Consider the following 14,236-nt stretch of genomic DNA (forward strand, 5'->3'; position numbering starts at 1 on the left):
CTGGCTGCTGCACTCCGAAACTCTGATTGCTTTTACTGTGCTGACGCTGAGGCTAAACAGCAGGGACACTGTTTGGGCATTTTGCCAGGATGCTCTGGGGGGGTTTGAACACCCCTGACCCCTCCTTATCTACGCCCCCATGCTAAATTTATTTGCAGTAATGCCAGCGTCACCTCGATGCACCACAGCTGAAATGTGAGCGCAGCCTAATTAGCAGCCAAGGAGTCTGCCCACATTTGACTGGTGAGGCACAGATTATTGCTAGCCCTTTTATCATTATAATAATTATGGGTATCTAGTCAACGTTTATACGGTTTCTATTTTGAACTGCATTAAACTGTTTGATATGACTAATGTATACATTGTCACTTTTTTTCTGTGGGAGGACAGAGTGAACACCGGCTCAGATAAAACACATAATACGCAAAATACTGCAAAATCTGAGATAGATCACAGCAAACTCACAGTGGCAGATGGCAAAATAGAGCACGTAAATCCACAGCACCGAGAGTGGTCACACAGCGACATACTGCATAAACTCCCAGAGCTTCATGAGTTCGAGAACACCCACCAGCACGAAGATGTAAGTTACATCCAGCAGTTCTGCTAGCTTTATCTTCAACTCCTGCAAAAGTTACATTTTAACCCAACTGATATTCATTTTCTGATTTTCAATTTAGGTGGTTAGAATTCCATATGTATAATTTGTAGCAAAATAAAGACAGAATGGAAATAGCGTCAGACATGGCACTAACCCATTCCATATGGATGCCATTATTTGCTAGAAAGAATGGCAAGTAAATAACTTTTTATCATACTAAAGTCTATGTAAACCTCGAACTATGAAGGGTCTTCAAAAAGTTTCCACACTTTTATATTTTTGTTGGAAACGGTGGGGGTGGGAGGAGTAGCAATTGGTCGCGTCTGAGAGAGTCATGTGACTTGTCTGTCTGGAAAGCCGGCTGACCTTGCAGTTTAGTATAAGAGTTGTCACACTGTGGTGAAGATGATGGGAAAAAAACATATAAAAAAGAATTCGCCCCCCCCCCCCCCCCCCCCCCCCAAAAAAATATGCCAAAAGCTGAGGAGGGAAATCGGAACTTCCCCTTTTGGGTTAGGTTTTGCTTTAAGGGCCCTTTCACATTGAACGCAGTTGGATGCAATTTGCTGCAGTTGGATGCATTCTGAACTGCACTCCAACTGCATAGACAGCTCAAAATCAAAGTAATCCTATGGAAATAGTTTACATTATTGCAGTGCAAATGTGTTTGCAGTGCACTTTTTTATACGTTTTTGGGCTTGGCTTTCTTGGCTTAAAGGGGCGCGGTGCGTTTGAAGTGCATTTGTACCGCGGTCTCTGCATTTGCAGTGCAGAAAAATACAGCAGTATAGACCCCCCCTAAGTACAGACCCCCCTCCATTAATATAGACCCTCCTCACTCAGTATAAACCTCCCCCTCAGTACAGACCTCTCCCTCAGTGCAGACCCCCCCACTAAGTACTGACCCCCTCCATCAATATAGACCCTCCTCCCTCAGTACAGACCCCCCTCCGTCAGTATAGATCTCCCCCCTCAGTGCAGACCCCTCAGTGCACACCCCCCTCCATCAGTATAGACACCCCCACCTCAGTGCAGACCCCCCCCATCAGTGCAGACCCCCCAGCAGTGCAGACACCCCCCCAGTGCAGAACCCCCATTAGTACAGACCCCCCAGCAGTACAGACACCCCCCTCAGTGCAGACCCCCCAGCAGTGCAGAACCCCCATCAGTGCAGAACCCCCATCAGTACAGACCCCCCAGCAGTACAGACACCCCCCAGCAGTGCAGACCCCCCAGCAGTGCAGACCCCCCCTCAGTGCAGACCCCCCCCATCAGTACAGACACCCCCCAGTAGTACAGACCCCCCCAGTACAGACACTTCCCTCAGTGCAGACCCCCCCATCAGTATAGACACCCCCCTCAGTTCCATACCCCCATCAGTATAGACCCCCCCAGTGCAAACCCCCCCATCAGTATAGACGCCCCCCTGCACATGACATGTCCATCTTCTACATTTAGTAAAGGCCTCAGAACAGAGCGGACAGATACACACATCCTCTGTGGATGTAAACAGAGAGGAGGGGGAGGCGGCTTCGGTCTGCTCTGCTGAGGGACACAGCCATGAGGCACAGTTCATCAGGGCAGCGGGCGCTGTTAGTGGTGCCGCTACCTATGGGTGTCACCCCTCTGGCCAGTGTCACCCAGGTGGGGCCCGCACCTCCATAGCAACGCCACTGCAGTGAGCCACACTATCGATCATCCATGCTTTGTTTTGGAACCATGTCTCGCATGTCCAGATGGTTTGAGCGTCCTGGCCAGCAGGATACTGAGGTGCTCGAGCGGGATCCAAACCGAGGGTTGGAGCGCAGCTAAGATCTGATGGAGAGGGCTGGAATGCAGGACTGGGTGCAATGGCGTCCCTGGTGTGCTCGTGACGCATTTCGGAGCATGCGCACTGAAAAGGTGTACACAGTGCACGCTCTTTTCTCAAGCGCTTGAGAAAGGAGCATGCACTGTGCACAGCATGGACGATCGATAGTGTGGCTGACTGGACCCCTATGTGCCTGTACACAGATACCTCAGTGTGAGTTTTTAATGCACTTTGTATTATTAACCACTTGCTTACTGGGCACTTAAACCCCCCTCCTATCCAGACCAATTTTCAGCTTTCAGTGCTGACGCACTTTGAATGACAATTGCGCGGTCATACAACACTGTACCCAAATGAAAATGTTGTCATTTTTTTCCCACAAATAGAGCTTTCTTTTGGTGGTATTTGATCACCTTTGCGGTTTTTATTGTTTGTTAAAAAAATTTAAAAAGACCAAATTTAAACAAAAATATTTTTTTTTGTTTTATATTTTGTTATAAAATTTTAAAAAAGGTAATTTTTCTCCTTCATTAATGTACGCTGATGAGGCGGCACTGATGGTCACCGATAGGTGGCAGTGATGGGCACTGATGGGTGGCAGCGATGGGCACTGATGGGTGGCAATAATGGGCACTGATCGGTTACACTGATAGGCAGCACTGCTAGGTGGCACTGATTGGCACCACTGGTGGGCACTGATAGGTGGCACTTGTGGGCATTGATAGGTGGCACTTGTAGGCATTGATTGGTGGCACTCATGGGCATTGATAGGTGGCACTAGTGGGCACTGTGGGCACTGTCAGGTGGCAATGGCAGGTGGCACTGGCTGCAGGGTACTGGTGGCACATATGAGGCAGAATTGCCTCTTCCTCTTCGGGACCGATGTCCCTTGCTGATAGGCCGGTGATCAGGTTTTTTTTCTCCTCGCGCTGTCAGTGTGAGGGGAAAAAAAAAAAAAACGATCACAGAGATTTTGTTTTGATCATGTGATCAGCTGTCATTGGACCCCTTACTCGGATCGGTGATCACCCGAGTCTCAGTGACAGCGCGTGCACAGGGGAGGCGTCATATGACGGCCTCCCGGAAATTCAGGTCCGCGCTGTAGCCGTCATTCGGCCTTATCGCGGATGTCAAGTGGTTAAATATTACAGTCCACACTCAGAGGCGCTGTTTTCACTCTCTCTCTTTTTTCAATATTGAGTTGGCCCACCCTTTGCGGCTATAACAGCTTCAACTCTTCTGGGAAGGCTGTCCACAAGGTTTAGGAGTGTGTCTATGGGAATGTTTGACCATTCTTCCAGAAGCACACATCAGACACTGATGTGGACGAGAAGGCCTGGCTTGCAGTCTCCACTCTAATTCATCCCAAAGGTGTTCTGCATGTAAAGGCAGGTGTCCCAATACTTTTGGTAATATAGTGTATGTTTTAACTATAACGCCCCTTTCACCTCTGTAAAGCAGGATCCACTTTCTCAGCGGGGGATCTCTCTGCTGATCCCTGCTGAGCAGGCAGATGACAGGCCTGTGTCCACTCCGCTATGCAGAGCATACACGGACACAGCCCGCTCTCATCTATGGGGCAATCGGGTAGAAATGGACCTCCTGTTCGTTTCCATCTGATGCCATCCGATCCCCTATCTGTCTGTTTTTGGCTGACAGGATCAGATTGGATGGCAGCGGGTGTCAGCAGACATGTGTCCTGCTGACATCCGCCGCTCCATAGAATAGACTAGAGGGTCCAATCAGGCCTGCCTGGAAAACTAACAGGCTGATCTGCTTGGATCGCCCGTGTGAAAGGGGCCTTAAACATATCCAAAGGGCTACAGTACAAACACTAGCAATAAGAATGGTGTAATATATTGCAATGTTTAAAACTGGGCTCCATACATTCAGGCTCCATCATAGAGCAGAATAGCAGATATTGTTTGCAAAAGTAATACAAAATCCATAGTAGATTAAACCGCTTTGAGATCTGACACAAGCAAAAAATTTAACAGAAAGTTGTAGTCCTGCCTCTTGTTATAATGATTTATTTACTTGTTTAGACTTTGAACTGCAGTAAAATATTTTATTACTTGGGAGCTTTTGGTTTTTGCTGGTACTTCTTATGTTCATTTCCTTTTATACCCCTGATATAATGCTGTTCTGGTTACCCTTTAATCGTGTATAATGCATTAAAATGGGCCTGTCCAGACAGCTGATTGGCCAAACGTGGGAAGCAGTGCTAGTTCCAGGAATGTCTCTTGCACAATCTACTGCTAATGGAATTGCTGCTTTAGGCTGCTGTTTGTTTTTTCCTTTTTTTTAGATAGCTGGTGGATTTATTTTTAAAGTTGTAGTCCAGGTTAGATACCTTTACCGCAAAACGTAGTCATACCACTGATTTAAAGAACAGTAATTGGTTATTTAAGAAAATTACATTAGTTTCAATAAATTACTCTAAAAGGGGTCGCTAGTTCGATTTCCAACCATGACACTACCTGCCTGGAGTTTGCATGTTCTCCCTGTGCCTGTGTGGGTTTCCTCTGGGTACTCTGATTTCCTCCCACACTCCAAAGACATGCTGGTAGGTTAATTGGATCCTCTCTAAATTGGCCCTAGTATGTGTACTGTGTGCATGAACGTGAGTTAGGGACCTTAGGTTGTAAGCTCCTTGAGGGTAGGGACTGATGTGAATGTACAATATATATGTAAAGTGCTGTGTAAATTAATGACGCTATATAATACACAAAATAAATAAATAATAAAAAAGATTCCCTCCCTTGATGCCTTGTATTAAATTGTGTTTTAAATGATACTGGCTTGGCAAATTGATCACTAGACCATTGGTAGCTTATCTATTTTAATCTCCATGCTTTTAAATATCACAAATACTCAAGTTACATGGTTACAAAGTTGGTAAGGTTGAAAATAAAAAACACAAGTCCATCAAGTCCAACCTGTGTGTGTGAGCTTTTATATCGATATTACTTTGTATATCCCTGTATGTTGTGGTCGGTTGCTTAAATTTTATCAAAAGCCATTTCTCCATTTTGGAAAGAGTAGCAAATGTTTTAAAACCTCTCTGGGGATTTTTTTTTTTTGCTGTCTGTGTTCTCTAGCTTTATTTGTGCTGGTGACCACTGTCATCAAGACAAAAAGTTAGGGAAACTGCAAAATTTAAGTTGCCACTGGAACAGAAATGGAGATAAAATCATCCAGCGGGGATACTTATTCCTTATGCCTAGTACACACGATGAGATTATCAGACGAATGATTGTCCTTTTTTTTGCATGCTAGTCTCATATCGAAAATGAAGAAGTTACTAAACTTACTAAAATTCTTGTACGACAGAAAAAAAATGCGGAAGTGATGTAATGTATTGTATTTTGGGACGAAAACTGTACTGATTAAAAGAAAATTGTACACTCCGGTATCATACAAGAAAAATTTTCATGCTTGTCCCATCGGATAATTTCGCATGAATTGTCGTGATCAGCTCTCGAAAGCTGTATACTAATGATCAGATTATCGTACGATCGCTTCGAAAGCAGTATTTTTCGTATGATTTTCTGATCATGTGTACGGGGCTTTCAACAGCTGTCTAAGAGAGGACTTCTCTTAATTTGGGGAGATCTTCATTCACTTCTCATTGTGTGACACAACTCCCCATTGGACAAAGACAACACCTTGATCGCTCCCTTTACAGTAGCATTTACACAGAGGGAATGTAGAAGACATGGGTCACCAGAGAGGTACAAAGTTCTTCTATTAAGCCCCTTGCACATGGGCATCATAATTTCCTTATGTTTACCCAGGAACTTGCTGACAGAAAGTCCCTGAAAGTCCCCTGACTAAAAACACTATGTGAAGACCTTGATTAATGTTGAGTACAAGCGTGTAACAGGGACACGTCTTCTGGATTTTATTTCACCCTGACAGGGTTGCTTTAATCATCCCTTTAGTCAATATTGCAAAGTCACTTGACTCTCTACTGGAAATCCAAAAAGCTTCCACTAGTATTACTTAGTTCAGTCACATGATCCAAAAAAAATATATATACAAATATGGTTTATGCAATTCAAACCCAATAATCAATTAAACTACAAATGTTACATTTCTTTCAGTTCAGTATTATACATTCACACAGGTCCCTAACTCACATTCATACATATACTGTACATATTAGGGCCATTTACCAGCATGTCTTTGGCGTGTGGGAGCATGACCTTTAGAATTTAAATTACCCCAGAAACAAATTTACAAGCTCAAGAGCTATTATCAGTTTGATCAAACTGACCAAACCAGCCAGCTTCCTTCTCCTTTTATCTTTGGGAAAGTTGAGTGTGGCCTCTGTAATGAGTTACTGAATATAGGAATTATTAAAGACTTGTACCCTTGATGGTGGCGCCCTGTGCCTGTTGCCTGCCGGGACATGGGTAAGCAGCCTGGCTCTTTTTCCCCTTTTCTATCCATATAATCATATTGTTTACCCAGATGTTGTATTGTAAGTTTCTTATTGTTTTTTGCATTGTTTATGCCTTCCGCCAATTACACTGTCTTTCTGAATAAATTGTTAACTAAATTGCAGATACCCTCCTGACGAAGCGGCTATTGTCCGCAAAACTAGTTGAGAAAGATGACATCTGTGATCAATTGTCCTACTGTGATTCTCTCCCCCTCTGGGGTTAAATTATTTCTCTGGTGATATGTATGAACTACTACCTTGTTTTAATTTGTAATTGTTGATTTTCTCTCATGCATCAATAAAATCTCTTATATATTTTTATATCTGTTTTATCATTCAAAATTGTATTGCTTTGCTGTACTGCGATAGTCCAATTGCCCCCAAGCTCTTGTGGCAGCCTGGTTGGGGACTAGGCTCCGAATCCTGTTTATTACTTTTTATCTTTGATCGGACTGACGAAACCAGCCAACAGCCTTCTCCTTTTTCCTTTTCCATTTCCTTTTTTTTTATCTGTGTCTTCTTTTACTGTTCATTTCCATGAGTATGTTGCTGGAGGGATATTACTGACAATTTTCTTGCATCTATGCAATCCTTTTTTTTATTTTATTAATTCAAAAGATGTTCCAACTGTCAAAGATTATGTGCACTGTCTACCCTTGTCATTTTAATGTTAGAAAGTTTAGTAATGACTTCTTCAAACAATGGTTTACCAACTCAAATTGAGAAAATAAACAAAGGGGGGAGGTCGGGCTAGTCCTAATTTTAGGATAGATGGCAGAACCAGGATACTCATTCAATCGTGTATGTGTGTGTGTGTGCGTGTGTATGACACGGCATGTTGTATGTGTTTGACCCAGTGGTAGAACTACCAGTCGTAAAGGTTGCACTTGCGACTGGGCCCTGATGTTCTGCAAGCACTTTGTCCCTATTACATTGTGCCACTGGGGAAAAGTAAACTCTGTTCCTCCCGGGCCAGGAGTTGTAGTCTTTTCCTGCAGACAGGACAGGACACTGTGGTAGGGGATGGACTACAATTCCCATGATGCTTTGTGTGGGTGTACAGTCATAAGATGCAGCGCAAGGTGCAGGCAGAGTGGAGAGCAACCTCCGGAGCTCAGGAAGTGCTGAGTTCTTTGGGGAAATGTGTAGGCAGCAGAGAGGGAGACTTCTATATCTTGCGAAAGGAGCTCAGACTCTGCATGAGGTGAGCTGCCTGAGGACTGCAGAGGATATACATGGTGGTCACATGTGCTGATATAAACTGACTACAACACACAGGCAATGCAAGCCAAGGGCAGCTGTGCCTCCACAAAGCAGGAAGCAGTGTTTTCTGCAGATAGGAGTATACTGTCACAGATGCTGATATAAGACAAGAAGGTCCACCACGTAAGAGCAATCAGTGGAGGAGACCTCAGAAGTCCTCAGAACTCTCCAATGCAATGGACACCAATAGTGATAGACAGTGGCGGAGCTACCAGGGTTGCAAAGGTTGCTGCAGTACTGTAACAAAGGGCTCTGCAACGGGGGGGGGGGGGGGGGGGGGTAAAGGATCAATGGGAAGGGCTCCGGGCTCAGAGGGAAGGACCCTGGGACCAGGGGAAAGGGCCCAAGACGAATGGAAAGGGTCCCAAGGTGGGGGGGGTCCTTCATGGTCTCTTGCACCGGGGCCCTGAAGGTTCTAGTTTTGACTTTTATAAACCAAAATATACTGATGTTGTAAAATATAGAAAATCTTTGCGCTTATTCCTTTTGTTCATACTGTCCTACGTGTGTGGATTTCATGCATAAGGAAATATGCTCCTGTGCAGAATTAATATTTCTCTCCTTATTGTAGTAATCAGTGTGTTTTTTTCCTTTACAGTGTTTGAACGTAACACAGTTGCTGCAGAACTTTGGCCTTGGTGGGGTGTCAGAAATCACACCAGAGCAGTTCACCCTGTTGTGCCCAGCACTTCTCTATCAGATTGACAGCCGTGTGTGCATCAAACACAAGGATCAGCTAACCCTAGATGAAACACATTTCCAACAGTCCCTGCTAAAAGGTGTCGTATATAGTAAATTCCTTTCTTCCTGTACAAGTATTTAATGTTCTCACATTACTCTCAAAAGCACTAAAGCTGAAGGTGCTTTGAAAATCTTATCTAAAACCTGATCTGATTTTAGATTTAGATTTTAGATTTACTAAAACTGGGGAACACAGAATCTGGTGCAGCTGCGCATAGTAATCAGTCAGCTTCCAGATTTTATTGCCAAAGCTCAATTGAACAAGCTGAAGTTAGAAGCTGATTGGTTACTATGCACAGCTGCACCATAGTCTGTGTGCCCCAGTTTTAGTAAACTTTTCCCCATAGTTTCAATCTACTGTCTAAAATATATGCTAAGTGCACCAACAAAGTGCCATATATTTTAACAAACAAATAATGTTAAAGACTTAAAGTGGTTGTAAAGCCTAAACATTTTTTAGCTTAATGCATTCCTTGCATTAAGGTAAAAAAATGTTTAGATGTCAGCATTTCCCCTCTCACCCCATGTAACCTCACCCTTTTACTTACCTGAGCCCTAATTCGATTCAGCGATGTGCAGCTCTTCTCTCCTCTCACTTCCAGGTCTCGCTGGCTTTGCTGGAGCATTGCGAGCCATTGGCTCCCAGTGCTGTTAATCAAAGCCAATGACGAGGGAGCAAGGGGAGGTGGGGCTTAGTCCCATTGTCTGTGTCAATGGATGCAGCAGTGGACCTCAGGTGCGAGCCGGCACAAGTGCCCCCATGAGAAGCAGCTTCCCATGAGGGCACTGGATTGATGGGAGGGGCCAGGAGTGCCGACATGGGACCCAAAAAGAGGAGGTTTGCGGCCGCTCTGTGCAATTCTATTGCACAGAGCAGGTAAGTATAGACATGTTAGTTATTTAAAAAAAATACCCTTTACACTCACTTTAAGCTGCCCATACACTGATAGATAAAAAAAAATTAACTGATTCCTTCATCCACACTATACAGACAAATCAATCTCCCTCTGCAGCTATTATATTTTCACAGATGTCAAAATACCTGTACGCAGCCACTGTTCAACCAAAAATTTTCCATCAGACTTCTATGATAAAACTCGATTGTTAGATCAACTTTGGGTGAACTGAGCAGGGCTAACAGGAAGGGTTGCCACCTCATCCCTTTAAAACCCGAACACATATTAATTACATGGCTGATTAAGGTGTTTGGTTTTAAAGGGATGAGGTGGCAACCCTACTAACAGGACAACCCCTGAGTGAATTTAATCCGGATCCTTCCTTAGTGCACTTACAAAAGAAAATCTGAGGAAAGGCCTTCCACAGTCCTTTGGTCTCTACTTAACGCTCTATGGGAAACCAGTAAAGAGTTCACTTTCAAAGCCCACCACACCATGTATGCTGTGGCAATAGTGCAGTGGTTTTGGGTTTATAAGCGTGACCTTTTGAATAGCTTTTCCTTAACAGCAACCAAACATAAGCAATCAGAACTGCAAGAGGAAAATGGGGCTCCATCTTTAATTGAATATTCAGCCCTAGTTACTAAATCTGGCCATACACTGTTTGAATTTTAGCCAGTAAGGCCCGGTTCACAATGGTGCGACAATCGCTCCGACTTAGAGAGCACAAGTCGCATGACATGTAAAAATCAATGTTTCCCCATGAGAGCTGTCTTAACTGGTCTGACTTTTGTGAGTCTGACTTTAGAAAAGGTTCCTGCACTACCTTGGTCCAACTTGGGTTCGATTTCAGACCACTGCATTTAATTGAAATCACATCCAAGTTGGATCAGCATCTTATCTGATCCCGCTTGTGACATGTGACTTGTGCTCAGAGGCAATGTTAGCAATGCAAAATGTGTTTAAAAACTTTAAAAAATGGTGTGGGAGTCCCCCCAATCCATACCAGGCCCTTCGAATCTGGTATGGATTTCAAGGGAAAACCCCACGCCAAAGCGAAAAAAAGAAAATGGCATGGGGTCCCCCACCAAGATCCATACCAGATCCTCCCACCATTTGTCAGCTCCGGTGTCTGACAGTTCATATATAACTATGGGTCGTGGCCATCAGGTGACATCAATCGGAGACCCCGCCCCTTGTGACATTACTGCCCCAGGCATGACGAGCCATCACAAGGGGGTGGGGTCACCAGATGGCCACGCCCCAAAGTAATATAAGAGCTGTCAGACACCGGAGTCCGCGGTTTTTTTTCCAGCGGGTCGGAGGAAGACATTGTGATTGACGTTGGAGCAACCACAGGGGACAGTAGTGATTTTTAATAAAGGGCTTGTCAAAAAGTGTTTTTTGGGTGAATGGGTAGGGGTACTATACTCATTTACTTGGGGGGGAGGGGCAGGATCTGGGGGTTTCCAGATTCCAATAAGCCCCCAGCCGGCAGACCCCTACAACCACAGCCCAGGGTTGTGGGGAAGAGGCCCTTGTTCCCATCAACATGGGGATAAAGTGCTTTGTGGTGGGGGGGCAGAGCACCCACCCCCCCATGTTAAGGGCATGTGGCCTGATATGGAGGGGGGCGCTCGCTCGCCCCCCCTACTGGCCTGCCAGACTGCATGCTTGGATAAGGGTCTGGTATGGATTCTGGGCGGGACCCAACACCGTTTTTTTTTTTCTTACATTTTGGTGTGGGGTTCCCCCTCAAGATCCATACCAGACCCAATGGGCCTGGTATGGATCGGGGGGCATACATTTTTATAAACTTGGCGTGAGGTTTCATCCATTCCAGAGCCAAAGGAATTGTTTTGATTGGTCAAAGGACAAGTCACACTCATTTTAGTCGGATCAAAATTGGATCCTGTTCATTAAAGCTGCATGGAAGTCAGATCCGAAGTCACAGGGCAAAGTCGAATCCGAAGTCATGCGACTTTTGTGCCGCACCAGTGTGAACATGGCCTTACTGATAAACCGGCTGAAATTCACTAAGTGAGTGGCCCTATAGGTTCCCTGACATTCTTTGAATGAAAAATTGAAAGAGCCCAGTGGTTGCATTCAATCAGGTTCAGTTACTGTGCAGGTATTGGGACAGACTGTGGCAGCTGTCAGAATACAATAGTCCAGCAAGGAGGCTAAACAAACAAAATCGAATAGTGTATGGCTAAAATCCTTGGAAAGCCAGTTTGTCCATCTGTGTGCACTGCTTAATTGTTTGGGTGGTGTTTAGTACGTCTTTTTTGTATTTTTCCATTGTGAACAATTAGATACAGCCTGCAGCTGACGACAGAATGTTTCCATATATAACCTGCCATGACTATAAGAGTATTGCTTTGACAGTTGTAGGTAACTCTAAATGTCTGCAGAACAAAATAGCTGCCAACAAATTTAAATCATTCTATGCATCCAGGGGTCAAGTCCTGGGGAAAAAAGTGTGGGAACACACCCAAGACCCCTCACCTCAAGTGTTTGTGTGTGTGAAAAAAAAAAAAAAAATATATATATATATATATATATATATATATATATATATATATATATATATATATAACATACTCTTTTTTTTTTAAACAAATAAAGTGCAACATTTATTGTAAATTGTGTGTTTATGGGGACACCTCCAAAATTCGCATGCATTTAACAAATATAGAACAGATGTAACAACAAAATAATTTAACCTGTATGCTATACTAAAAAAAAACACAATGTGTGATAATGGTTCCCTTGCAGGGAATTTCTAAAACAAGTTGCAATGACTGGGGGCCCCTTCTGCACCATGTGTCTATGCAGACTCCGATATGTGGGGCCCCTCCTGTCCCAAGGTGTCTGCACACATGTGTTGGTCTGTGCAGAGGAGTGAGGTCAGGAGTGCTGAGTGGGCCAGCCCGGGGCCCCTCTCCTCAGGTTGCCTGTATTGATTGTGCAAAGTGGGGCCTAGGCCCCGGGCCGCTCACTCCTCAGTGCCCATCAATGCAGCCTTACCAGTGCTCATCACATGCAGCCTTACCAGTGCCCATCAAATGCAGCCTTGCCAGTACCCATCAAATGCAGTGTGATCGGTGCCCATCAATGCAGCCTTATTAGTGTCCATCAATGCAGCCTTACCGGTCCAGTGCACAGCAAATGCAGCCTCATCAGTGCATAGCAATGCAGCCTCACCAGAGCCCAGCAATGCAGCCTCACCAGTGCACGAAAATGCAGCCGTTTCAGTGCAATGCGGCCTTACTAGTGCCCCCATCAGAGTCACCCCATCACAGTGCCCTCATCAGAAAGCAGATGTCCCCAGCATGAAAGTGACCCCATCACAGTTTCTCCATCAGAGTGTCCCCATCAGAGATCAGGTGTCCCCATCTAAGTGTCCTCATCAGAGTGAGCCCATTAAAATGCCCCCATCAAATAGTCCCCATCAGAGTGCCCCTATCAGAGTGTCCCCATCAGAGTTCCCTCATCAGATTGTCCCCATCAGAGTGTCCCCTACAGAGCATCAGAGTGTCCCCATCAGATTGTCCCCATCAGAGTTCCCCAATCAGAGTGACCCCATCAGATTATTTCCATCAGAGAGCCCCTATGAGAGTTTCCCCCATCAGATTATCTCCATCAGAGTTCCCCCATCAGAGTGCCCCATCATAGAGCCCCCATCAGAATCCCCCATCAGATTGTCCACATCAGAGAGCCCTCATCAGAATTCCCCCATCAGATTGTCCACATCAGAGAGCCCCCATCAGAGTATTCCCATCAGAGAGCCCCCATCAGAGAGCCCCCATCAGATTATCTCCATCAGAGAGCCCCCATCAGAGTGTCCCCCATCAGAGTGTCCCCCATCAGAGAGCCCCCATCAGTGTATCCCCCATCAGAGAGTCCTCATCCGAGTTGTGAGCCATCACAAAGTAGAAAAGTGTACCATAAGCAGGGGTCAAGTCCTGGGAAAAAAGTGTGGGAACTCACCCAAGAAGCCCCCCCACCTCAAGTGTGTGTGTGTGTGTGTGTGTGTGTGTGTATATATATATATATATATATATATATATATATACATACACACACAGTTGTGCTCGTATGTTTTCATACCCTGGCAGAATTTATGATTTTTTTTTACATTTTTCAGAGAATAGGAATGATAACACAAAAACTTTTCTTTCACTCATGGTTAGTGTTTGGCTGAAGCCATTTATTATCAATCATCTGTGTTTACTCTTTTTAAATCATAATAGCAACAGAAACTACCCAAATGACCCTGATCAAAAGTTTACATACCCCAGTACTTAATACCGTGTAATGCCCCTTTTAACATCAATGACAGCTTGAAGTCTTTTGTGGTATATGTGGATGAGGCTCTTTATCTTGTCAGATGGTAAAGCTGCCCATTCCTCTCGGCAAAAAGCCTCCAGTTCCTGTGAATTCTTGGGCTGTCCTGCGTGAACTGCACGTTTGAG

General features: G+C 44.7%; 1 protein-coding gene across 2 annotated transcripts in view; it reads left to right on the top strand.

Moving 5' to 3' along the window:
• The window catches only part of SLC39A5 (solute carrier family 39 member 5), a 79,947-nt gene that overhangs the window by 37,187 nt on the left and 28,524 nt on the right, over positions 1-14,236 (top strand). For both annotated transcript variants that reach the window (XM_073613995.1, XM_073613996.1), the window contains exons 4-5: positions 391-583; positions 8,720-8,900. In XM_073613995.1, the coding sequence (XP_073470096.1) occupies positions 391-583; positions 8,720-8,900 (374 nt within the window). The remainder of the gene's footprint in view (positions 1-390; positions 584-8,719; positions 8,901-14,236) is intronic.

This window comes from Aquarana catesbeiana, linkage group LG02, assembly GCF_042186555.1.
Source record: "Aquarana catesbeiana isolate 2022-GZ linkage group LG02, ASM4218655v1, whole genome shotgun sequence".
NCBI classification, from domain to species: domain Eukaryota; kingdom Metazoa; phylum Chordata; class Amphibia; order Anura; family Ranidae; genus Aquarana; species Aquarana catesbeiana.